The 26,131-nt window shown below is 39.5% G+C and overlaps 1 protein-coding gene across 3 annotated transcripts in view; it reads right to left on the bottom strand.

The window, feature by feature from the left end:
- The window catches only part of atrnl1a (attractin-like 1a), a 250,418-nt gene that overhangs the window by 43,226 nt on the left and 181,061 nt on the right, over positions 1-26,131 (bottom strand). For 2 of the 3 annotated variants that reach the window (XM_029278333.2, XM_065959690.1), the window contains one exon: positions 4,407-4,502. In XM_029278333.2, the coding sequence (XP_029134166.2) occupies positions 4,407-4,502 (96 nt within the window). The remainder of the gene's footprint in view (positions 1-4,406; positions 4,503-26,131) is intronic. The other variant, XM_065959689.1, reaches the window with a different exon arrangement.

Below are 26,131 nucleotides of genomic sequence, written 5' to 3'. Positions count from 1 at the left end.
CAGGTTTATTTGGATAGTTCACATGTTTGTTCAGACTATTTTGCATTGAATATTTTTAATATGTGAAAGGTGGTATCAAAAAAGGAAGGAAGGAAATGATGGAAACTGGAGGAAAGGCTTCCCATATTTCAGTGTTTAATATATGCTTAAACAGAATATGTGATGGAAGGTGGATTATGTATAGAATGGGAAACACAATTTATTTTCTTCTGCATTAATCCTCCATCAAATCAAACCACCCTCCATACCAAGCAATTATATCCCCCTCCTCTAATTCACATTCTTTCCCAGTAGGGCTTTGCAGACCAAATCAGTGTGCGAGCGTGGAAACAACAGGTGTTGTGTTCATCGCTTGTTGTCTAAACATGGCATGAAATGGGGTGATGATGACTCCATTTGTTTTCCCATACTCTGTTGCTCTGCGTAATCGGGACAACATAAAATAGCGGGGCAGCATGGAAATGTTCCCTTTCCCTCATTCATTACACAATTATGCTAAGCTGCATGCTTGACTATGAACCAGATGTTGTGTAATTAACCTCAGTGTGAAGATAGAGTTCTGCCCGATTGTCTCTCACCTTCAAGAAGGGAAATGGAAACCAGGGCTGAGGCAGAGATAAGAGAAGGTACTCTGGAGGTTTTTTTTTTCAAAGGCACATAAACCGAACTGATCTGAACCAGGTCCAATCTGGTCAAAGAAGAGCTAAAAACTAATTAAGCATCGTGTACTGATAGCCTTCCATGGCATTGTCTCTGTAACCTTCAGCTAAAACTGTGTGAGGACATGCAACCTCAGACAGGTGGGCAGATATGTGAAGGACTCAGGGGAGCAGGATTACAAACAGAAAGATGTCATTTACAGAATATCTTCCATCACATAGCGTAAATGAAAGACTATTGGAGGATCAAGGAGAAAGTTACAGGAAAGGAAGGGTTTTGATGGAGGTGATGTCTGAGTCCTAGAAGTCTTCCTCTAGGACATTTGGAGCAATTGTGGATAATTTGCACAAAGAATGAAGAATTATTTAAATACAATGGATACAATTTAAAGATTGTAAATTCATGAAATATTGCTATTATATATACAGCTGAGGAAAAGACTGTTTTTCATCAGTTATTAGAATGAGACTACTTATATTGGAAATGTATCTTTTTTTGTTTTTGTGCTGCATTGATAGAAAAGTTAATTGCATCGATTTAATTCCGTATCACACCGAGTTGGAAATGATGAATGCTCTTTTATTTATCTTAAACTCTTTATTCACTGAATGTTTGAACAGAGAGTGGACATGTGTCAGGAGTGTTTGTTGGTTTGAACTATGTATTATCAAAGAAGGCAATCCATGCACATGCGCAAGGTTGCTTCATAACTAGTGTTGTACTGATACTTAAATTGGTTTCGGACTAAGATTAGGTTCAGGTCCACTGTTTTAAAACCACAACACATTAGCCCAAAAATAAACTGATTTTAAGGTCATTTATCTTGTGACAGTGAAATATTTTAGCGTTGTCATGCTATCAGGGAGTGTTACATTTGTTGGCAATAAGTTATCTTCCACCAATATTGTATGTATTTCTTAAACCATACAAGTATCACAGAGGGACCTGGGCAATAATAAAGTCCAGGTGTTTGAATCGGTATCAGCAGTGGCGGTTCTAGACCACTTTTACTGAGGGGGCCAAACTGGGGGCCAAACTGGGGGCCAGTTGTTTTGTCAGAGGGGAACATTAAACCCATGTGAAAAATAGACAAAGATGATCGCTTTAAAATATATATATTATGCCCCATAATAGGGCTGATCATTAAATACCACAACATAAAATACCATGATTTATACATGTTTCAGTTACAGTATTTAATACTCGATTGTGAGTCGAGTTGTTGAGTCAAATACTGTGTATGTGTTATTAGGGGGGGCTCTTCCTTTTGGAGGGGTGGCCACAGGGGGGACCAAGCTCAGTGAAACAGGGGTACTGGCCCCTGTTGGCCCCTGCCTAGAACAGCCCATGGGTATAAGAATGAAACTTCAATCCATTATCTAAAGCACTTTTCCCAGTCGCAGGAGGCTGGAGCCGATCCCAGCTGTCCGGTATCAGAATAGAACAAATAAAATGTTAACTGAGATTACTCAAAACGACACAATGCACCAGTGTTGTATGCTTAAGCAGAATGAGCTGTCTTATTCACACAATACTCCAAAGGCAGGTTAGTTTTCTATGAAAAGCTCTCCTCGATCCTCCTCAATGAGAATCAAACCAATAAGCCTCTTAATCAGACAAAGTGTCACTATCTCCATGAGGCTACATCACACTGGACACTGAGCTACTTGCTATTCACAAAGCATCAGTCCACTCCAGCACTCTCTGGTTATCTAAGCCCTGTATGTGAATGTCATTGAGCTCTCATAACAGAGGTGACTTCACCGTTTGAACACGACCGCCTCCGCCTCCCTCCCCCCCCCCTCCCCCAGGAGAAGAGAACATCTGATTTGTAGGAGAGTACGACTGCCACGATGCATGCACTCTGTATTCTCCTTGTACAAGAGGCTGATATGATGAGCCGAGGGGCCAGCTGGCTCTCTCAGGGCCCACACTCCACCAGCCACACCGCCTCATGAGGACCCTTCAGGGCCAGTGTGGGTGAAGGTGAGGTGCCAGCATGTTGGAGAATCAGGGAGAGAGAGAGGGAGAGAGAGAGAGCGAGCTGTTCTCACACAGGACAGCTAAATGAGAAGTAGGCTATTGAAGCTAGCTCTCCCCTCAGCACTCAAACTTTGTTAAACATTGGCACTTTGCAGAGGTGTAACGCGGATGTTGTTGATGTGAGCTGTGTTTGTCTGCACTAACCTAAATGCCTGAGGATGCCTCCAACATTACAAGACAACACATGTCTCCTATTCTAGCATGTGTCACATGCTTTCTAATATTAATGATTATTTCATTATTAATGGTTTCTACCTCTTGCTCCAGCTCAGTATCAAGATATTGACTTCTAATGCAGCTTCAAATGAGATTACAGGTGTTCTGCAAGTATGTCTGTCACTGCACCATACTGATAACATTATCAATAATCTTTATATTGTGATATAAAGTTGATTGTGGGCCAAGTATTGCATATTGTATCATATTGTATTGTATCGTATCATTACCCAACAAGTCACACCCTTGTGCTTGGTGTTGGTCAGAATCATGTTGTTGTATCAGAATCAGTTTTGAGAAAGAGAAAAAATAGTATTGGAACATCTCTACAACCACTTATCTGCTACACAGTAATTGCATTGTTCACGGCTAAACTGACAAAGGCACCATGGGAGCTTTTCTGCTAAAAGCTCCAGATTTGTTCAGTGACACTGATGATTTAGTGCTCTCAGCCAGGCTCCAAGGATTCGCATTTTGTCCATGCGCTGAATACTATTTAAATCCGCAACACTTAGCTGTACGTACCCACTGAAACCCTCTAATCAGCAAACAATGGTATAGCCGCTGCAATTCCTTCTGAATTGACGAGGGTCGATGTTGACTTGGCTGTGCAATGCGCTGTGGGATGTCTCTGGGCATTCCAAGCAGACCACATGATGTCAGACTGTCTATCTGTACCACTGCCAATTTGATGAATCACAACTCAAATCTCCTGCAATAACAACAGGCTCAGTGGTTTGCACTGCAATTTCTGAAGCCAAAGATTTTCGTGTGATTCTGTCAATTTTCTATTGTCTTTTCTCTGGCCTCTTGAGCTCTCCATGCTGATTCTACCTGCTGCTATATGTTGTAATTAATCAGGTACAGGTCAGCCTCAATATTTCACATTCTGCAATGACTTTGACAGATGTTATTCAAATTAGCCCTCTACGTCCTACAGTTATTGAATGAAATCTGTGTAGCATTCTTCATGTCAAGGTCCCACCACAGCTGACCAAAACAAAACAAACATTTTCTCAAAGCAAAAAATCTGAATGGTGCGAGGTGAATATACACTTACTGGAGTAACACAGTAACTCAAACAACAATTTATTGAAATAAAGAAGTGTAATTAAACAATTTTATTACATTTCACTCTTCTTTAAACCCAACAGATGCAAAAAAAAATTTACAACCAGTTTATTTATTTTATTTTATACAGTTTTTACATCCTGTTGCATGTCCAAAATCCCACAGAAGGGACACAACACCAGTGATGGTAGAGGGTGAAAGCGCTAAAGCTGTGTTTGTATCCTTGTGTGTCTGTGTTTGTAGCACACATTTAACAGAGTCAAATTCTCTCACTGTTTCAGCACACACAGATTTGAACACACTGCAGTAGACGACTGTGTATGTGTTTGGATTCCCTAATTAAACACCCATTTGTATGAGAGTGTTTAATTTGGTTGTGAGTTTATGTTTGAATCCATGTTTGTGTTTGTACTAACCTGTAGCAGCTCATCTTCGTTTCCTCCCACCTCCAGCGCTACGGCAACTGAAGCAAAAGGACGACTCGCCATCTGCTGCCGCTCTCTCATCAGCTGCTATAGAGTAAGACAGAAACAAAAAGGATGATTACAATTTAACATGCTATTCTAAGGGAAATATACATCATAGTATTCTATCCTTTTTAACTTAAAAAAAACATGTTACAGCTGGAGTGAACAAGCGGACATTGTCACCCAGTTTCTCTTTTTTACCAATCTACTCAGTCATTTCTGACCGGAAACCAAATGGTACCACTATCACTATGGTTATATCAAAACACTGGGCAGTCAAGGCAGCAGTTCACCTGCCAGTATTGGTTCTTCAAGTTTACTTATTTTGTCTGGTGGCTATAAATGGCTGTTTTCAGTCAATCCTAATGACAATCTGAGCATTTAATTTGCAAACACAAGCATTTCTAGGTAGATGTACATTTTTCTGTTGCATTTGTCCTCGAGGATTACACTGCAGCGTATCGTGGCTGCGGGCTGAAACAATCTTCGAGAGCGATCCCAATTTTTTGGTATTTCTACTTTAGAAGCCGACATATGACAAAGGATGGCCCTTCAAAAATACTTGGAAAAAGTGGTGAGGCAAAATAGAAAAATCACAAAAAGGCGAGGGTAAGAGGGCAGGAAAGAAGAAGAGAACGAGATCAGGGCAGCAGATGAAAAAGAAAGGGATAAGAGGAGGAGGGGAAGAAGAGGGGGCAGAGATCAAAGCAAAAATGGTTAATAGACGTGCAGGAGGAAGGCGAGGAAGAGTGAGAACTGGCAGGTGGTGGGGGCATGTAGGGAGTCAGAGGAGAGGTAGAGGAGGGCAGGAGAACTTCATTAATGAGGAAATGTCAGATGAACAAAGGCAGGCAGCGAGGCCTTTATCAGCATGAGGTCCAAACATCCTGCCGGAAAACACACAGATATACAGAAGCCTTCATAAAATACTGAAGAACTTGTTGGAAAAATATGATACTCCCACACACATTTTTTTTTTTTTTTTAAAACACTCACTCCAAAAATGGTAAAGCAACATGCTCACTGCTGACTCATCTGCCCCTGTCTTCCATCAAAAGGCCTGTTGCCCAGCCTTTTCCACTTCACCACAGACATGTTAATGAGGTTTTGTTTTTTTACATTTAGCTGGGGGGTGGCCACCTGTTTCACGCAAAACAAACTCATTTCTAGTCCATTATACGCCAAGCTCTAATCATCAGTATGTTGCTTGTTGTTTAGGCGGAAAATCTGTCTGGTGCTTCCTTCACCACACAAACACACAAGCACACACACAAGCACACACACAAACACACACACAAACACACACACGTCTGATATTTGAATCAACGCCGGGAAGGCAGATGGAGAATCTGCGCTGCAGACTGTGACCCTTACTCAGGAAGGCAAAACTTTAGTTTGTTTACAACCTCAGATGGTTTTTCACAAATATGAGCGACATAAAATCCAACTTTTATGTATCAGCAAGAGGTGAGGCAGCTATAAAGCAGGCACAGAAGGATAAAGTAAGGACGGTGAAGAACAATCATAAACATGAGCAAAACTGCAGGTTAAGTTGCAGAAGATACATTAACAATGTTGGAGACGCCCGTGGTTTTTTTGTCCATTTTTGTTACCAGTTATCAAACTTAACTATGGATGACAGTGAGAAACGTTTTTATTATAAAACGGACACATTGAAAAGAAGAACTTTGAAGGCATGAGATTTAAGGAAAGCTTAATAAAATGGGGAAATATTCAAATTTGACAAAGAAAAAAAAATAGAAAAAAGGGGAGTGGACGGCTATTTTAATCGCACAAAGACAGAGTCTAAACTTATAAACTTATAATAAACAGAACTAAATGATGAGTAAAATACAGACAGAGAACAGAAAAAGAAGCACAACGGGGGGGGGGGGGAACCATATGCAACCAAAGGAAGAAAAGAAAAGCAAAGATAAATAACACAAATAAAACAAAATAGAAAAAAGCAATTACTGCAGAAAGAAACAAAAAGACAAAACAACAAATGAATGGAAGAAAAAACTGTCAACTCCCAAATGCCATTGGCCCCCCACTCCTGTTAGCTCTGCCTAAACTGAAGCACCTCCTTCACCTCCGTGTCCTCTCCTGTTGCTCTAAAAGAAGCTGCACATTGACATTACCCAGCTGTCAGGTGTTGTGCTATCACACCGCCGGCTGCACGCTTGCCAGTGTCAGGATCTTTAAGCATGAGTGAATACTACACCTGTAGCTACATCGGCATATAGTCAGGTGCTCCGGCGGCGGTAACTGCTCTGCTAGCAAGCCGCCGTGCCGGCTAATGTGATGTCTTCTCTTGTTAGCTGTCAGCTCTACGCTAACGCTGCCTGGATGACAGGCTGTGCTTGCTAGCGTTGCTGTTAGCCTCCTGCTGATGTCAGTTTAGATCTGTTAGATCCTGTGTGAGAGCGGGTAGGGGAGATGGAGTGTGTATACTGAGAGTTTTGGATAACTATATCAGCTTTGAACATTGTTGTATAGAAGCGGATGTTTTTCTGCTGTATTAAGGGATTGTTTAAACAGAGATAACTCATTGTAGTTAAAAGATAAGGTGGCTAAAATGAGCTGAAAATAGCTGTGGAGCAAAGAGGAGTTTTAAATGTGCTGTCAAGTGGTAAACAGCTAACTTCACACTAATTGCCACAAATTGCATCAAAGGCTAAAAAACTAAAATATTCCTACAAAAGCCTGTCTTAAAGCATTTCTTTATAAACTAGATTTGTCACTGGCTTTTAACTGCCTCCCACCTTCCTAAAATTATTCAAATGACTCTTGAGTTATCAATACATCAACATATTTAAATTGTTTCAGGTATGCCTTAGAAAAAAAACACAATGGGCTAATACTCTCAAGAAAAAGTCATGAATTAAATATGTAATGAATAAAGGGAAGAACAGAACAAATGCAGATAGTCTAACACTGGCGTACTGCTTGGTACAACTGGTTTATTAACATCCATTAAAGCCGGCCCCGTTGATGCTCACTTTGCATCAAGACGACAAGAATGAGATATCTTTGTTAATATGACAGAGAGTTATTTACTAGGACATTATATTGATTTATTTATATTTCCAATAGATCTAAATCGGCTTTTACATTAATTTGAAAGACTTATGACGAATTGGCTTAGAAAATGTGGTTGATGTGGTTTTTTTTTTGTCATTGATGCTTACACTTTGGTTCACCACATCTCCAGTAGAGTTAGGGGACTTGCTGTATTAATGCCAATGTGCATTAATACAACTCAACTTAAGCAAGCGTCAGGAAAAACTCTTGCATATAGTATGAATATAAGCATGTGAAGGTTGCCTCATAACAGACTTAAAATATGTTCAACTGTCCTTTAAGGCTTGGAGGATGATTGTGGTTCACAGGACTATAGTTGAATGATGGAAAGATGGGAGAGACGGCAAACAGTTTCTGGTGTAAAGGAGACAACATCAAATCTAATCTATTCCAAAAGGTGTGTGATTGGAGTATGACAACATGAATAACATCACTACTTCTGCCTTTGCTTCCCAAAGAAAGAAGAACACACTTGATTTCATGCATAACAAACTGATTATTTTGTTGTTTTGAGGAGATCAACCTTTACTTTTTTACTGCTTTGGCATTTTTTGTCTTACATCAACTCCTTAAGGCCAATTGTTTTGGACTCACAGTGACACAATGCAGGACAACATAGCTCCCATATACACACATAAACACCTTCTGACAATATGAGATATTGGTATATTGCTAAATCCTGCTGGTCAATATCCTACATAATATTGAAGTTTAATTAAAGAACAAGAGGAGATGAGTTGCATTGCCAGTCTCGTTGTCCTATAGATACATGTGCGATTATTAGATGGTTGCTCAGTACTTCATTTGAAATACTTTTCCAAATACCCATAGTTCAGTTTTGTTTTTGTTTTTTATGGACTTGGTGGCAAAACTAATATATTGTTCCTGTGCATCCATGTGTGAGTTTGAGTCATAGAGGTGTTTTCTCAGTTCTGCTTTACCTAAAGCCCCTGCTCCTGTGTTACTGAGATTAGATAAACTGGTCAAGGTGAGTTGGGTCACATTTGTGAGTCTCTCTCTCTGTGTGTTTCGACCTGATAAATCAGTCTAGACAGTGGAATTATGCTAGGGCATAAAAGTGGAAGTAATATTTTGCACTGTGTTAAGTTTTAGAGTCTAGTGGATAATGCAAGTGAGAGAATGTGTGTATTGAGCGTTTATATATTTCACCACTCTGCATGTTTCCGTGTTTATGAATGCAAATGCACATCAAAAACAGTCCTCTTGTGTGTTTAATTCCCCCTTTGACAAGTCCTTGAGTGGGCAACAAGGACAAGGCAGTGGCCATGTTCTGTCTGCCCATCGGGCTGTAAATCAGCTATAAAATGGCTAATTAACTCTGCTGTGCTGTAAACAAGCAGTGCATGCAACGCTAGAGACCAAAAACTCGATGACAAAAGAAGTGGAAGAGATGAGACAGAGTTAAAAGACCAGACGCCTCCAAGGGAGAGCAAGTGACACAGTTCTGTTTTTTTTTTGCTTTCAAGGATTTTAGCTAGATGCTTAAAATTCTTACTCAGATTTAAGATTTTCTACAAGTTTTTTCTCTGTGCTTTTACTCTGTATTGAATGTCCCAGTGTTTATCTAGCGTCATAGGGAGGCACGACACCCAAACATCCATTAATGCATCCATCCCGCCTGTCTCAGCTGGACAAACAGATGCATAAACAGCCGGGAGAAAAAATGAGAGGCTGCAACAATGAAGCCAATCACATGGCGAATTATGCTTCACAGAACGCGGCTCAACCAAAGTAGCACCTGCAAGCTCAAATTGCCAGTCCTGTTAGAGGGATTGGAAATACCTGTGTAATGTGCTGTTTGCTGATTTCGGATGCACTCCTGTGCAAATGACTGGTTTCACAACACAAAGAGTGTCTCACTGCTACTATGGCTGCAATTACACTCCACATCGGCTCTGTGAGGGAAAACAACACTGATGTTCACACATGTGCAAGCATATGTGTCAGTCTGTATGTTTGTTTGTGTGTTGGTAGGAAGCTGAAGGGAAATAATGCAGAAGTATATCCTGTGTTTATTTGGCACAAAGTTGCTTTTTTTTAAACCAATTCTGGCACAAATGTCTGTGCCAGAATTCCAATGTCCTTAGTCTGTCCACAGTAATACTCAGAAGTATCCACTCTATGACTGTGTGTTTGTGGACACACTCTTGAAGATACTTTCCTGTTCCATCATGACTGCTCCCTGTGCACACAGCCAGGTTAATAATCAGGGCTTTTGGTGTGGATAACTAGACAGTCCTGACCTCACCTCCATTCTACACCAGGAGAGTTAACATTATCACACAACATCAGTTCCTAAACTCACCAAAGCTCTTCTCTTGTTTCAGCCATCCCAGATGCCCACAAAGGCCCATGTTGTTTTCTTGAGTATACCCAAAAAAACTTTATCTGTTCATAAAAAGTTATGCACAATTTGTATGTGTAATCCTCTGAATGTCCAACATTGTTCTCCTACCCTCCAGTCATACAAATGATTTGTAACAACCCTCTTGAGTGTGTCATAACAAAAATGCAGTAGGAACTTTACGTTTAATATCTCATGTTTGTTTTAAGGTACAGTACACTTCAAGGCCTGTTTTTTTCTTCCTTTCTTGCATTTGAGTTACACGAGTTAGTATGTTTGATTTTAGGCAGATTCAATTCAACTTGACTTTTTGGTTCACACAGGACCTGGGTGTCAGTTTCCTGGTTTAAAGTCCTGCATTTTTTTTTCCTTCCGTCAACCTCAACCTCCATCCCAAGCAGACTATATCAAGCTTTTTTGCTGTGAGCATCTAACATTCCTGCAGACAGTCTTACATAGGAGTTAGCTTCACCTGCACAAAAGCCTAAAGAGCAGAATATTTGCCTTCCTCCACCTCCAGATTTTCACATTTTCTGTGGATGAGGTCATTTTCACCTTAATGTGAATTACCTATAGAGTTATCAGTTTGAACATAAAAAAAAAAATAACAGCTTAATTAACCAATGTTATGCATGCCAAATACTTTTGGTGTAAAGTGATAGAAATAATCATGTCCAATCAAAATGCATAAATCTGTTATAATATACAGCATACAAACCTTATTAAGAAGCAGTGGATAAAAATAATTATAAGGATGAGGCACATGCACACTATTGAACGTGAAGAACACACAAGACAACAAACCAGACTAGAACACATTGGAATTTGCTGATGTGGACCTTCTTAACAACACATTTCTCATCCAACATTACTGCCCCTGTTCCCCCTGTAGATGTAATGCTACATCAGCGCCCATGTTCCTCCAGTCAATCCGTAACCTAACAAGATGGTTTAATCAATGCCACAGAGGACTGCAGGTTTAGGTCTGATTAATGTTTTAATCAGAGATAGGAGGGAAACAACCATTTCAGGACAGGGCGTATAACTCTTACAGACTGATCCAATATCCACAGACAGTCACAGTCTCAGCTGTGAAGTTGTGCTTTAAAATAAGTGTTTTTTGGTTTGTTTTTTTGTCCAAGTATGAGCATCAAATTACGTTAAAATGCACCTTGCTACAATGTTTGTCCACAAAAAAAAACAGATTAATGAAGAAGAAATCTACAAGCAAAATATCCACATTGGGTCTTCAGGGTTCTGAAAAGTGTACAATATAGTAAAAGGTGTCTGGTGTTTTAAAAGTAAATGCAAGTACAAAGATGAACAGATTGAAAAGGGTGACCATGGCAGTGCATTTCAGGGTTTAGCAGCATAATGTAAAAGGCCAAACCTTATTGTAATATAAAGTTTGGTGAAGCACTATGAGACTCTAGGGAATACGTCCAGTGAATGGGAATAGCAGGACAAGGCGACATACAAATTACAAACTCAATGGAGTCTCAATTTTTTTAAGGAAATGTTCACAGGTGCAAAAGTTAATTGGACTGTCCATGTGCTAAAGGAGTTACACATCTCCTCTGAAATTGAGATTGAGATTTTGAATGGTATGCCTTCATGGTACGCCTTTATTACAATGGAAGAAAGTCTGTTTCTATCATTACCGTGGTTCTAATCTGCTTTTGGGAGTTCCATTCATGTCATAATGAGCGTAGCTGCATATCTAGTTTAGGGGAACCTGAGAACATTGGTAGAAGGAGGGATGCAGTGACAAGCATGTGTTGCTCATTCTTCCATAACTGGTGATGTGACTGAAACTCTTAACCCTCTGGACACGCGTTCAATATTGTTTTTTTCTTCAGTGTCCTTGAAAATCTACAAACTCCTCACATTGGCAAGAAATTGCCTTTCTGATAAGTAAAGCCTCTCCTGAAAATATACATTATGCCCGGCGGCTACATATGACCATGCTGCCCTGACTACCTTTTAGAGTAAGTAATAAGGAGTGAAACAAGATCTTTCTAAAGTTATTATCAATATCTTCCTAACAATGGAAGAGGGCGAAAGTAGCCTGACATACTTTTCCTGATTCATATTCTCCATTTTTTTTTTTCTGGACGCGGATCCCAAGGATTTTAGAGGTCAGGTGGGATATGTTATCCCTACAGTCTGTTCCGCCTGCCCTTTAGTCTGCTCTACGTTGAAAATGTCTATAATACTTCCATAGGGAGGTCTACTTGAGCCATCAACAGACTTTTAAACTCCTCATCCTGTCCCTTAAGGTGAGGCCTGAATCACACTCATTTGTCCCTTTTCCCCCACTTTTATTTTCTGAATCACTGTTTTGCAAACTATAACAAACTAAGATTATAAAAGTGTTTGTTTCATTAGCATTGTCTACCTTTGTCAATGAACAGCACCTTGATGAAAAGGAGCCAAACAAATTGGCCCCAACCTGAAGTTGGAAATCAACTATAAACTCATGTTTGCCATTACATACCCAAGATAGGCAACCAAGAGAAGTTAGAGAAGCGATACAAAAAGACGAGATATCCAGCTCTCAGAGGACAGCATTGTTGGAACCCCATGATAGTCATCTACATAGGAACCCACAATCATACAACCAATCATTAACACTGATAAGTATTCAATTATTACCTAATTGAGCGGGCTTTTGATGCTCACTGCTGTGTCTTGAGACAGATAGGATTTACAGCTTTGCCTCTCAGAATAGATTATCATTAGCTATTGAAGAGAGAGTGGATCAATTCAAATGCAGCGTCTGCAGAGTCACCTCTGGTCTACTTGTTTAATACAATGCAACTGCTTTACAAAGGACACACGCATGGGTGCACTCAAGGATTTACATCATAAAAAAAAATAAAAAAAACCTTGAAAAAACGCCACATTTATCTGTTGTTTTCTATTAGACAAACAGGTGTGAGCACACAAAGAGAGTCTCACACAGACTCTCCTCTTCCCCCCTCGATTTTGTATGCCAGTGGAGCCACAATCGGGCAATGATAACAAATCTCATTTCCGGCATGTTTGCCAAGTTTCCAGGCAACATTTGTCTCCTGGCTGAATGTGGTGAGTGTGATCTGAGCAGCGTAAACAAGGGGACAGATATCGTCCTCTGATAGGAAACCACCACTCCAGATCAGAGTCCAACACAAAACCGCAGGGATTGGACAAAAGCACTTGAGATGCTCGTCAGCTGCAAGACAAGGTCATTCCTTTGTACCTTTTCTTTCACTGGTTACACCAAAACATTTCTGTGGTCCTTACACAGCCATGGTATGATATCTTAAAAGTTATGCCAAGCTTTTGGTGCTAATCCTGAAGGTTTTATAATGTATTTCCAACCTAGATTGTCAAAAACTGATTTGACAACTGGTCCCGGCCCTCCCTCTGATGTTTCACACCGACACTTGCTCAACCTGAACTTGAACTTGAAGCTTTATCTCCTAAATGAAGGTCCTTGGAGTTCAAACCATCCAATGCATACCCACCAAAATGTTCTCTTCTCAACGTATAGCGGTAAGATACTGGAAATACTTCAGTTATAGTAAAAGCTATGCTCCAGCATCTCTACTATGAGACATGCAAAGTACGTCTTTTTAAATAGGTGAAGTCATCCAAAATACAGTTTTCCCATAGCTTTGCTTCAGTTCTCCCTCTTATAGAGTGAACTAATTAGAAGCTTGCAAAGCTGTGCTTTCAATGTAACTTCTTCAACACTTGTGATTTGTAGTTAATGGGCAAAACTACTGGTTCATAAAGGACCTAGCAAAATGGCGAGAACTGATTAAAGTGGGACTATATGAGCTGGGTGCACAGGGTTGAAATAAGATCTTTAGTGAAGAAAGATACATGCAGACAACTCAAAATGCCATGGGGTGTCTATGTCTTCAGCCTTGCAAGGGAAACCTTCTGAAATTCTCTTAAAACTACCCATAAAAGAGCTCTAAGTACAGCCTGAGTACGGCTGACAATCTGAGAGCAGCAGAACATCTCAGAAACATCCTGGCATGGTGGTAAAATAAATCCCAATTGATTCTGAGAGCTAATTAGAGAGGTCCAAAGAGACAAAGAGAGACAGAAAGGGCTTATAGATCGTAGAGCTTGTAGCTGTTAGCCTGAACAAGGCAGACACACTCTTGTATTATGACCAATAAGTCCCATTCACATCTTACTGCCAGGCAATTACTGCTAACACGTTGGCTGGGGAGAGAAAAAGAGCAAGAAAAGACAACACAGAAGAGACTGAAACATTCCAGAAGAAACAGAATAAAAATAGGCAGACTCATTGATGGTTAGTGGAAAAAAAACCCCGTCTCTGCCATGCTCATGCCAATGTACAGTTTGTAATTCTGAATATTTGAGGCAGATAGTTCCCGTTCTGCAACTTTCAGAAAATGTAGTTTTCCACAAATAAAACTGAAGTAAAATGTGAAGTGTGAAAACCATTGAGTCCACCCATATGGTTTTATGTAAACATCATTCGGCTGAGTCTGTGTTCAAAAGTCTCAGATGTTTGTATTCACAGACATTTCTCACAGGTATTGCTCAATGTTGAGGAGAAACAGTTACAGTGAATAATAAGTCTTATTATGTAGGCACACAATTACTGTATCAAGATGGACATATCTACTAAGCCCGTCACAGCTAATAAATATCAAAGTCCGACATGAATGTACTTACAAACTGTGAAAATGGAGCATTAAATTGTACATGTGCAGCAAGTTAAGTGGATTTATGTAAACTTGAATAATTTATTAGAAATCAGCCAGACTAAACATTTAAAAATAGAGACGGAGGAGGGGCGAGACTTCACTGAAGTACCAGACTGGTGAAATGTCTCCTCTCATTCTCTCTCTCTCTCTCTCTCTCTCTCTCTCTCTCTCTCTCTCTCTCTCTCTCTCTCTCTCCGTCCAACCCTCCCCTCTTTTCTTCAAATGTAGTGACCGCAGTGTTAAGCAGTGTGGTGACCTGGTCCACTAAATCACCACCCGCTTAAAGACATAGGGCGAGAGACATGAGAGAGAGAGAGAGAGAGAGAGAGAGAGAGAGAGAGAGAGAGAGAGAGAGAGAGAGAGAGAGAGAGAGAAAGAGAGAGAGAGAGAGCTGTATGGAAAGAAAAGTGGGCCGTTTTCTGGGGTCATCTATTACATCCCATCACATTAGCCCCTCATCACTGGCAGGCTCAGCCAGCCATCATCCATCCCCGTTCTCCACGGGCCAACACACACACACACACACACACACACACACACACACACACACACACACACACACACACACACACACACACACACACACACACAGAAAGGAAGACTGTGAAGGATAACTAGGCTGTGTGAGTGTTTGCTTATCTCTCCTTTCTTTCCCTTTAAAAAAAAAGGTGATAGAAGTCCAGCAGCTGGAGTTAATCTGGTGGCACTTCTAACTCAAGTTACACAAGTTCAAACAGAATCAGCATTTGTGTGTTTGTGTGTACCCCACACATTGTTTTCAGTTTCCAACAAAGAACACGTATTTTTGATATGAAACAAACATGTTCTCCCCGCACCTTCATACCTTAATTCAGTCTGCTGACAGACTTAACAGACAGACACTCACACACACACACACACACACACACACACACACACACACACACACAAACACTCGAATACATGCAACAAAGAAATACCCAGAAGAAAACATAAACAAAAGCTACAGAAAAACTAAGTTCAGCACATCACAAGACCTGAAACACAAACAACATAAATATGTGGGGAGCACTAAAAACTAATGAACACTCATGTTATTAGGGGAAGGCTAGCACAAGGTGCATGCTATTTGTATAATATTCAAGCTAGATGTTTCTGTAGAGGAGCTGTGGGACTGTTTTTTTTTTTTTATATTTTAAAGACTTGCACCAAAGCTTACTCTGATCTGAAAGTAAGACACTGTTGGAAAAGGATTGTAGTTTCTCAATGACATGATATTGTGAGTTCAATCTTTTTCTGAGGCCAGGCTCTGTTGTTTGTGTGTAGGTATGTATGTATATGAATTAAGAAAACTATAGGTGGTTCTTATTATTGCCTTGACAGCGTGATTTATACGATTTTAACAACCGTACATCCCTTTGACCAAAGTTTCACACACACACAGTCACCACACACACACACACACACACACACACAATGAGCACACACATCTGAAACCCTGCCAGACCCCAATCACGCAGACTATGCTCACATGCACTGCCATTCTCTCACGTTCTTTCTCTCTCTCTCTCTCTGTCTCTCCCTGTCACACATACACACACACATATCTAACATTCATCCAGTCCTTTGGTTTCCTTGGGAACAGTGTTTATCCCGTCCATTTAGTCCATTTAGCCGTGTGTCCCATTAGCATCAACCTCCCATCTGTCTACCCGGCCCCTAGAGGGACACTCCAGTGTGTGTATGTGTGTGTGACAGATTGTAGTTGTTCTGATGTGTGTGTGTGTGTGTGTGTGTGTGTGAGATTGTTATTGAATGTAGTTATGTTACCTTCTGATCACAAACCCTCCCCTCCACAAACCAATCAAATATCGGATTAATGCTCATCTATTCCCACCTGCCCTAGCGCCGCTAGTGCCGCTCATAATCATTATCTGTAACCTCACTGGTTGGCTGGCTGGCAGCCGTCCTATCCACCAATTAAACACCACAGCTGACAGACCAGCTGACAGCCACTTGTCCAATTAGATCGCATTGAAGAAGCAGACATCGAAAGGATAGGTCAGCTAAGGGTTGTTGACCAGCAGGTCAAGGAGAGCGTCTCTCATTGGTTGTAAGTGGGCTGACCACCAGACACGGAAACCTTTTGTTAATGAGATCACTACATCTTCATAATGCTGTAATGTGAGGAGATGTTTAATCATACCGGGCCTAACATACTGTCAAATATCGTTTTACTCACTTATAAACTACTTTATGTCTCAGTCATGGGGATGAATGGGAAGACGCAATGAACTCAGAGGTGTCAAATCTAATGGTTGTAGCTAATGGGATATCAAGGTGGTGATGAAGAGGAGGAGGGAACCGAAGAGATTTGTGTCATCTTTGTGCTTAAAGCAGAATAAATATGATATTTCAGAATCCAACATTGGCTGAGAGCTAAAAGTCCACTCACCACAATCGAGACCAAGTAACACTGCAAACAAAAAAACAGAAGGATACAACCAGAGGGCAGGGTTTATTTTAATAATAGAAACACTGACTGACTCTTCTGATGGGTTTTAGTTGATACTCGAGGAGCATTATTTTTTAGGTATTATCCACCCATGAAGCCAATGACTCTATGAATATTTATTCTAGAGATTTCTAACTCGTGTCTTGTTTAAAACACTCCTCAACTCGGGCCCAGGAATGTATTCATTTACTGCATACAAGAGCAACCTATTACTATATAGAGGCTTATATATGTGGAAAAAAATGATTGTCCCAGGTTCTTAACATTTTCTTTTTCCACAGCCTCCCTTTAGCGCACAGTAAGTATCTGTTTTATGGTTAGTTACACTCTTTACAAACAAGTTTATCTAAAAATGGTCTGTATCAGTAAAGTCTTGGCAAATAACAACTTGTTTTACTTGAGGTAAAATTGGTAGTTAAAATTGGTAAGAATGTATTTTTAATTTGGTAAAATTTCACTCAAGTTTTTTTTTTTTTTTTTTTTGTTTGGGACTTGAATCCTGGTCTCATTGGAAGAGTCCTGCTTTGTTTGATCCATAAATCACATCCGACTACCACCAATAGTAGACTTTATCTGTATTCTAACTTCATCACCTGACCGCCCACGTTCTGTACAGCCTGACACAACAGACGAGCATACACTCAGATGAGTTTTATCGTCATACTTTAGCATAGCATATAAGTCCCCAAAACACATCTCTAACAACTTCAAGTTTACCAGTGGAGTTTCTGAAACCATAGCAGAGGTCATTAGATGCCCTTTGAATGAAATATCTTCTTTTTATTGGTTAGATTTAGTGTTTAATCATGCATTATGATCTCTTCCTATTCTTTTTCTAGTCCTCTGTCTTTTTTTCTTTTTTATTTCTCCATCCCTCTGTCCCTCTCTCTCCATGCCAATGAAACTGGGGTGTAAAGCTGCAGAGCCCGGCACAATTCAACACAACAAGGCCTCATCTCATTAACAATGGCCTCCGCTTGCCAATATATACAACTCATCTACTGGGCGCGAGTGTTTGTGTGAGTGCGTGTAAACTAACACCCAGTTTGTGTGCGTTAGAGGAGTCAGCAACTTTACTGGGCAGCCTGCAGGCCTCATCTAGAAATCTTTTTAACAAGGAGCCGGTCAATCAATCTCTGATCGATAACTATCCTAAGGTGTGTGTGTGTGTGTGTGTGTGTGTGTGTGTGTGTGTGTCAGGCTGACTAATTCAGACATCTAGGCATAGGGCTGATCCTGTTGGGTCTCTCCTTGCAGTGCAGTGTGCCAGCTGTGGAAATGAAAAACCAGCAGCGTCTTTGGCTGAGCTATCTGGGTCCAAGAGGGAAGACTCGTAGAGAGGGAGAAGTCAATAATGTTGGGGTAAACAAATATTCTGAGGGAGAGAGAGAGAGGTGGAAAGACAGTGTGAGTGAAAAAAGAGGGAGAGAGGGGAGAGAAGGAAATTCAAGAGCAGAGTGAGGGAAGCCAACAGTTTTGCCAATAAACAAGCCAGCACAGCACTATTGCAGATTGCCATAGAGCTTAAGTTTACAGGATAGAAGCATTAGAGAGTCGGCCCCATCAGACCAATGCAACAAGAGCTGATCGAGCATCTCTGCAGGTGTGAGTGTACACAAAAAAGTATCCCAGAGAGTCACATTTACATGTTCAAGAAACTTGAATACTGAAAATATGGTATCCTAATATTTATAAGAATGTGTTCAGAGAATTTTATTGAAACAACATTTCACCAACTGTACTGCCAAAAGATTTAATTCCAGTTTTTTTTTCCGATGGTACAGGATGGGGTTAAAGTCAAGTTATTCCACTCCAAACTCAGAAAACCATTTGCACAGGAATTAAGCAATGTGTTGAACTTGTTGAAAGCGCACTACTGTTGGAAATACCCAAGAAGAGTCAATTTTTTTCTAATCATGTGGTTGATGTGAATGGAAGTTTGGTAAGGTTTAAGTACAAAACTACTGTTTTGTACTTAGGTTTAAATCATAATTCAACCTTTGGTTAGACTTTTGGTTTCACTTGGGGCTTGAACCCCAGTCTCATAGGTGGAAGTTTTTCTTTGTTTGACCCATCTAACCCTGACAAGCATCTCTTATGGACATCAATTGTCCGTCTACATCACAAGATTAGTTGCTCTCAAGGTGTAATCGGGCCTGTTGTTGATTTTTCTATGGAGTTGGATGAAATCCCATTGTCACCCATGACAACCCAAAGGACTACTTGGTGCGTCTGTTTGAAGATGTAGTCCTTGAAATAACGTATTTGATGAATTTGGATTGAGAACAGCGGTGTAAACCTTCTAGTGGTAATACTTAGGAAGTACAATTCTTCTTCCAAACAGGTCCTCAACATATTGTACAGGCAAAATATTTGTGATTTGAACTGTTCATGGAAAGTAAAAAGGCAAGATGAGAAAACATTATGTGTTTTAAGTTTAGATAGCAACTTCAAGGAAACCTATGACCAAAATAGAAAGATAGCATTGGTAAAAATATACTCTGAATCTAAATAAATATGTGTAAAATAAATGTTTGGAGCTATTTGATATCCATTGGTTCTGCGTGTAAAGCACTGTAAAGTTAAGCTGTAAAAAACTGAAATAAAATGATAGCTTTATATTGGATCTCATTGTGCATTGGTGTCAAAAAGATTGTGGTTATAGTGTTAATTGTTTAATGCATTTGGAACAATGTTAGCTACTTTATTCATTCATTCACACATGTACATGTTTGTAGGCCCCGTTAGTTAATGGTTTTAAAATCTGTATTATGTTCTGTTTACTTATCTTGATTTCACTTTTAATATGAATCCTTCTTAAAAGACTTTTCCAGGTCAAGTATAGGTTGAGGATGAGATTAAACTATGTGCATGAATGCTTGCTATTCAGATGTCCTCATACACTACCTTCGTGTTCAGTTCAGCATTGTGGTTGGACGTGTGTGTGTGTGTGTGTGTGTGTGTGTGTGTGTGTGTGTGTGTGTGCATGCAGTGTGTGATGTGTGCACTGTTGTAATTTGTTGCCCTGCAGCGTTGAGTAGCGGCTCATTATCTGAGCAGATTCCTATCTTCTATCCCTCAGGACTGTTACAATCACAAAATCATTGATTCGTGCCGCTCCCCGAAACAATGGATGGTGAGTAAAACCCTGATTGAATAGATTTCAGACCGGCATGCTTTTGCTGCTCATAAAACTTGTTTAATGTTTGTGTAAAGCCAGTGATATGTGTTCATTTTGTTCTGCCTCAGTTTTACATGAAAAAAAACCTCCTATCTTAATCAGAAAGACACAATACAGCTTCCAGATTTTGTGTTCCTGATAAAAATAAAAATAAACTCTTACACTTAACTATTCTCTCTCGTCACAATACTAAATCTAAATGATTGGTTTCAAGCAAAAAAGAACACTGCTATTTGGCAATGTAAGAAATCGGAGGGGTTTTTTACACACCTAAAAAGTGATTGATTTGATTGTCCATGCAACAGCTACCTCTTAGCTATAATAATTATTGTTTTTTTGGTCAAAGTATAGTAGTTATAAAAACTATGACAGGAAAAAAGTCAGAGCTCATAGTAGTAGTAGTAGTCAAAGTAAAGGACAACTAAACTGTTTGGCATGGATGGATGGCCATGGATGACTGGATGGATGGATGGCTGGATGGTCATGGATGGATGAATGGATGAATAGACGGATGGATGAATGAAAAACCACATGACTTTAAAGAAGGACAACATAGTTTGAGTCATATTGGAAACAAAAGTTGAAGTGGGCTTCCTTTAAGGTTTCTGCATATTGTTTTGTTCTTTAATAACCTAACTAGCATACTTTCTGCCCACATTATTCTCTCTAATCCAACTCAATGGTTTAAGTCACTTAACCTAACCAAACAGTGACCCTTTCAGAATATCAACCACGTGTTGTTCCTTGCGTTTGTAAAGTACGACCTATAGTTGTGAGGATGAGTGACCTGCCCTTGGTAAAGTAGCTTTTTAAAGACATGCTATGTGGGTATTAAAGGGTAGAAACAGATGGCATTTGTTGAGATTCGACTTGGTTACTACCAAAAAGAACACATTTACACACTTTTGAGAGCAATGGTTTAAAAAAAAACAAGTATTCATGTCCAATACCCAGATTTTGAAACACATTTAGCAGAAAGAATATCATTTTTTTAGCTTTTACATAATGGGAATTGTGGTCTAACATGATTGTATACAACATCACATCCTTACCTTAGATACTTCTCAAATTCCTATTTCCTATGTCCTCTAAAATACATACTCTTAATGTTATTTGAAAGGTTCATTTAATAATTTGTGATGTAACAGACACACAGGAAATACGGAACCCAAATGTAGAATGTGACTAATTAATGTGCAAAACATCCTCATAGCTTCAGGGAAAATGTCATCTTAAACCTGTCTATTTATACATTTAGGCCTTTTATTCAACAGTATTTCCTCAGAACTGGAAGGTCACTCGATCTATTTTCAGTAGTAGGATATGTTTCGCTGCATTGGGTCTGTAGCACAACTGACTTTGAAACTGAGATTCTGAAAATCTGAAAGAAAAAGACAGAAAATAGCTCCTGAAAGGCAGAGGACAGAGAACGCACAACAGTCAGAGCAGTGTATCTAAGGGTAAAGTAGCACAGTGAAAGCCACTGGAACAAAGTCTTACTCCTCTTAGTGTGTGTGTGTATGTGTGCACAGACTGCTTAATGTTCCAAGTCAAAAAGAGGTAAGAGCTTCGAGACTGGATGTTGTGAGTCAAAGTAGCTGGCAAGGCAGAGTAAAGAAAAACAGAGAGGGAGAAGATGATAGATCCCCGCTGTGATAGGGCATCGCTTCTTCACGTCACACAGAGTTCAAACAGAGAAAAAAAAAACCTTCCATAAGAGTCTTGAAAGAGGACAAAAAAAGGAGAACAGTAGGAGGAGAAAGGAGTAGAGAGAAGAGTTCTATATTTACTGGGCTAGAAACGGGGCGTAGAGAAGTGTTTGATGGTTGAAAAAGAAGAGGCATGGCAGCAGGGAGATGGGGAGGGTGATATTTGAATAAACAGAGACACAGAGATGACAGTTTGTTATCGTGAAGACAAAATATTGAGGTTGGAAAGGTGGAAGAGAAAGTGCAGAAAGAGGAGGAGAAGGAGAATTTGAAGAGAAGGATGTGGAAATGACAAAAAAAAGAGTAATACATTTGGGTTAGCTTGGTTTGATTTCTTAACTCAGTGTTAATGGACCTGTTTCAAAAAGCCTACTAGGTTTAAAACATATTATTAAAAGTTCCATAAAGTTTCTCTGATTTGGCTAGACAATGTATGATAGCAGTACAGATTCAGAAAGGGTCAGTATATTGGATTTGTAAGTTAATCTAGAAGTTTTCATAGTTCATAGAAATATATTTTGGACATCATGAATGTTATGTTTTGTCGACTATAAATACATTTTAGTAAAATAAAAACATTAAAAACACTCAAGATAACTGGATTCTAAGCATTTTAGATAATTTTGCAGTAGATTTCTAAATCTCGGAACTTCAAAACTTCACCATGACTTATTTAAGTCATCTGACAACTTGATCAAACAAAAGACTCATAATGCACTCAAGATTAGTAATGACTTAGAGGTTTCGGTCCTCTATTACAACCTAGAAGTGCTTTTACTGGTTATAATTTCACTAGTCTGGTCTTCGTCTTAACATTGTCCAGCTCTGCCTCTGTCTTGCTCTTTCTGGCAGAATCATGATCTTTAATTGCTTTTCATGCACTCAGGTTTTGGTCCTGACTTGGTCTTGGTTAAGGAGGTCCAGACTACAACACTACATCTTAAGTTATCAGTGAAACAACATGACTTTCAGTTTATTTGCTACTTTGCCTCGAGCCCCAGAACTGCTGACTAAACATCAAATCAATATCTAAAAGCAATGTTTTAATATGAGAATAAGATAATAAATGCTTAACGTGTTAACCAAAACAGGCTTTAAGAGAAATCAAGCCAATAATTGTTAAATAGCTTGATGTCTTTTGGAGAAAAGTAAAAATTGGAATTACCAAAATCGAACTAAATCAACCGATAGTACAAACTGGTTTCAAAATGTAAATGAATTGATTGATTGATAAGACATTGTCAGGGAAAGTCTGAAATATGTCTGGCATAACGGCAGCTCCATTTACACCATAAAAATTAAAGACGAGATACAAACATTTGACACAACATTCAAACACCAAACTAATATTCAGACGCCTTCAACGTGCTTTGATCTGGGAATCAACTCCATTTTCAATTTTAAGATTGACAGGTGTAACAAAGGAGCAGGAGGACGCAGGACCCTGTATCTACGGTTTGATGGTAATGCTTCAAATGAACTTTTTAGTTTTAGAGACAATGCTGTTAAAATCCTAATAATCGAATGAATGGAAACACACTAAATATATACCTAAAAGAATGATTGCATGATAAACTCAGAGGAAAGTGATTTGTTGATTATGAACAAAATGTGCTTCATTATTTGTATGCTTTCATGTCTTTAGAATACAAAACAGAAATGGATAAAATCACAAAATGACACCAGATGGAAAGATGGAAATAAATGAGATCTTTTTGCTGAGAATGAATAAAAATATACATTTTAGCAACTTTTCAGCTCCTTTGTTCTCCACCATTAATAAACACAGCGCTTAATGCACTTCCATTCATCTTACTCGAAGCCTGACTTTCATTAAAATCAAACCCATTTGTGCAAGTCCCTCTTCTACACCTCACCATTCAAGCATGGAATATAACCCATTTTCTCACATTATACTATTTTCTCTTTTGATCACAGCCTTTAATTTTGACAGGTCAGAGTAGCGTAGTTCGTGCAGAATGAAGAAAGCTTTATGAGTGTTGTTTTCGGGTTTATTTGGGGACTTTTTATGCCTTTATTTTAGCGACAGGACAGTGGATAAAGCCATGAATGTGGCAGAGAGAGAGTGTGGAAAAACATGCTGGAAAAGACCAGAGGTCAGATTCAAACACATGCTGCCAGCCGAAGGACCACAGCCTCTGTACATGGAGCATGCGGACCAACCACTAGGCTTCTGGCGCCCTCATAAAAGTATGTTTTAATGTATAAATTCAAGTTAGTACACAATAAAATTCCCTGTCATATTGGCTTTTATAAAACTTGACACAATATGGCCAATTGAGAAAATCTATCAGAAAAAGTACGTAGTGGTTATAGTGTCAAACTCTTGAAATTACCAACAGTCGATTTATGTTTTCTTTACGAACATCCTGTAGTGGTGCAAATATTCAATGTCCTCTTAGGCTAGACATACATGTGAATGCTTAATAGTGCATTGTTTGCAATGCAGCGTAGAAGGGCCACGAGGGCCCATTGGGGCCAACCAATCGATGGACTGCAGTGTGTCTAGCTCCAACATTTAAGGTCAGATCGGTACACTTGGCACACCAACAGAAGGATACCAAAAAGTAGGACAGTATGGATCAGTTATTATTGGTACTCTTCCCAACTTTTGACAGTTGAAACGCCAATAAATGTGTACCGTACCGAACCCAACTGAACCGCATTGCTTGGTGAAAACGGGGCTTTAAGGACTGTTTTTCCCTGACTGTGCCTGCACAAAAAGGCAGACAGTGCCTGAAAGCATCATATTAACAGGGTTGACTGTTTGATGTAACTTAAGCAGTTTTCTATCTAGCTTGTGCTAGATGGTTATGTTTATTGTATGTGCGTGTGAGAGAAAAAGAGCGTTTTTAACAGTGTTTAGAGCGGTAAATATGTGAAAACTAAAATACATGTAGATTTGATTACAACTTCCATCTATGGGAGTTCTTAAAAGAAACTTTGACAATTTTGAATGCTGCTTTCCGATTTAACTTACAGTGTGAGAAGTCAGATTGCGATTGACAATCAAACCATTCAAGAGCTTTGCTAGTGCACATCAACGTGTCACTTGTACAGTGACATGACTTTCACCACAACATTTTTACAATTGTAAAGTGTATTTAAGGCCTGAGAGAAAACAGCACAAGTGCAACAATACTTTGGATGTTGGGTTGAAAGGATAAGGGTTTGAAAAAGAGCTTCTTAATCCTAGGACTTGACCAAACCTTTGACGGAAGAGGCCTTTTTGTTATCTTGTATCTATGCAATAAACAAATAGAGTAACAGGCCTATACATTTTAAAATTCTGCTAAGACACCGGAGCCTACACAAGAATAAAATAGTGGAAACTTTCTGCATCCACTTTGTAATTAGTTGGGCTTCATTGGTTTGCTGGAGATAAATGTCCTCTGTTCAAACCAGAGAATGGTCTCAATCTGTACTTATTGGCTGGTTAATTAGCTGTGAGTGGGAGACACAATCTTGAGTCTTCAGGTCTCATCGGCGTTCTGTCTCCCGAAGCACAGTCACACCTGCCTTCCATTGAGATATTGACTCAGGAAAGAGCAGCTGTCCTTCCTCGTGATTGAAAAAATTAACACAGGAAGAACAAGTATTCTCTGTGATTGGGTAAATTGACCTATGAGGGGCTGTTATCCTTTTGCATGATTGGGCAATTGACTCAGGAAGAGGGTTTCCTCTTGGTTTTTGATTGGCCCAGGACGGATGAGTCCCCTTGAGAAGCTGCTGAGAGTCTCTCCAGACAGATAAGAGCGGATGTCTGCTCTCCACACAGCTGCAATCACCTTCTTTACTCTGTGTCCTTTTTTTTTTTTTTTTTTTGGCTCTGTGTTCCTCTCTGCAACATGTGTACACAGGGAAACATCTACTTACAGTTCAATGTCTCAACACAATGCAGTTGCCATGGAGTGCTACCTTACTGATGAAACCAAAAGAGAACATTTAGAAGCAGTTCATGGACCAGGACATAAAACTGTACATCATCTAAGAGTACTTTGGTGTCCCCACAAATGACATTAGTACAACCAACGATTGAGCTCAAAAGGTCCTTGCAACATTAGATATTGCATATTTATCTCCACTT

This window comes from Labrus bergylta, chromosome 10 (genome assembly GCF_963930695.1).
Source record: "Labrus bergylta chromosome 10, fLabBer1.1, whole genome shotgun sequence".
Taxonomy (NCBI): Eukaryota; Metazoa; Chordata; class Actinopteri; order Labriformes; family Labridae; genus Labrus; species Labrus bergylta.
Note: the sequence above shows the minus strand (reverse complement) of the source record. Positions and strands in the feature narration are given on the sequence as shown.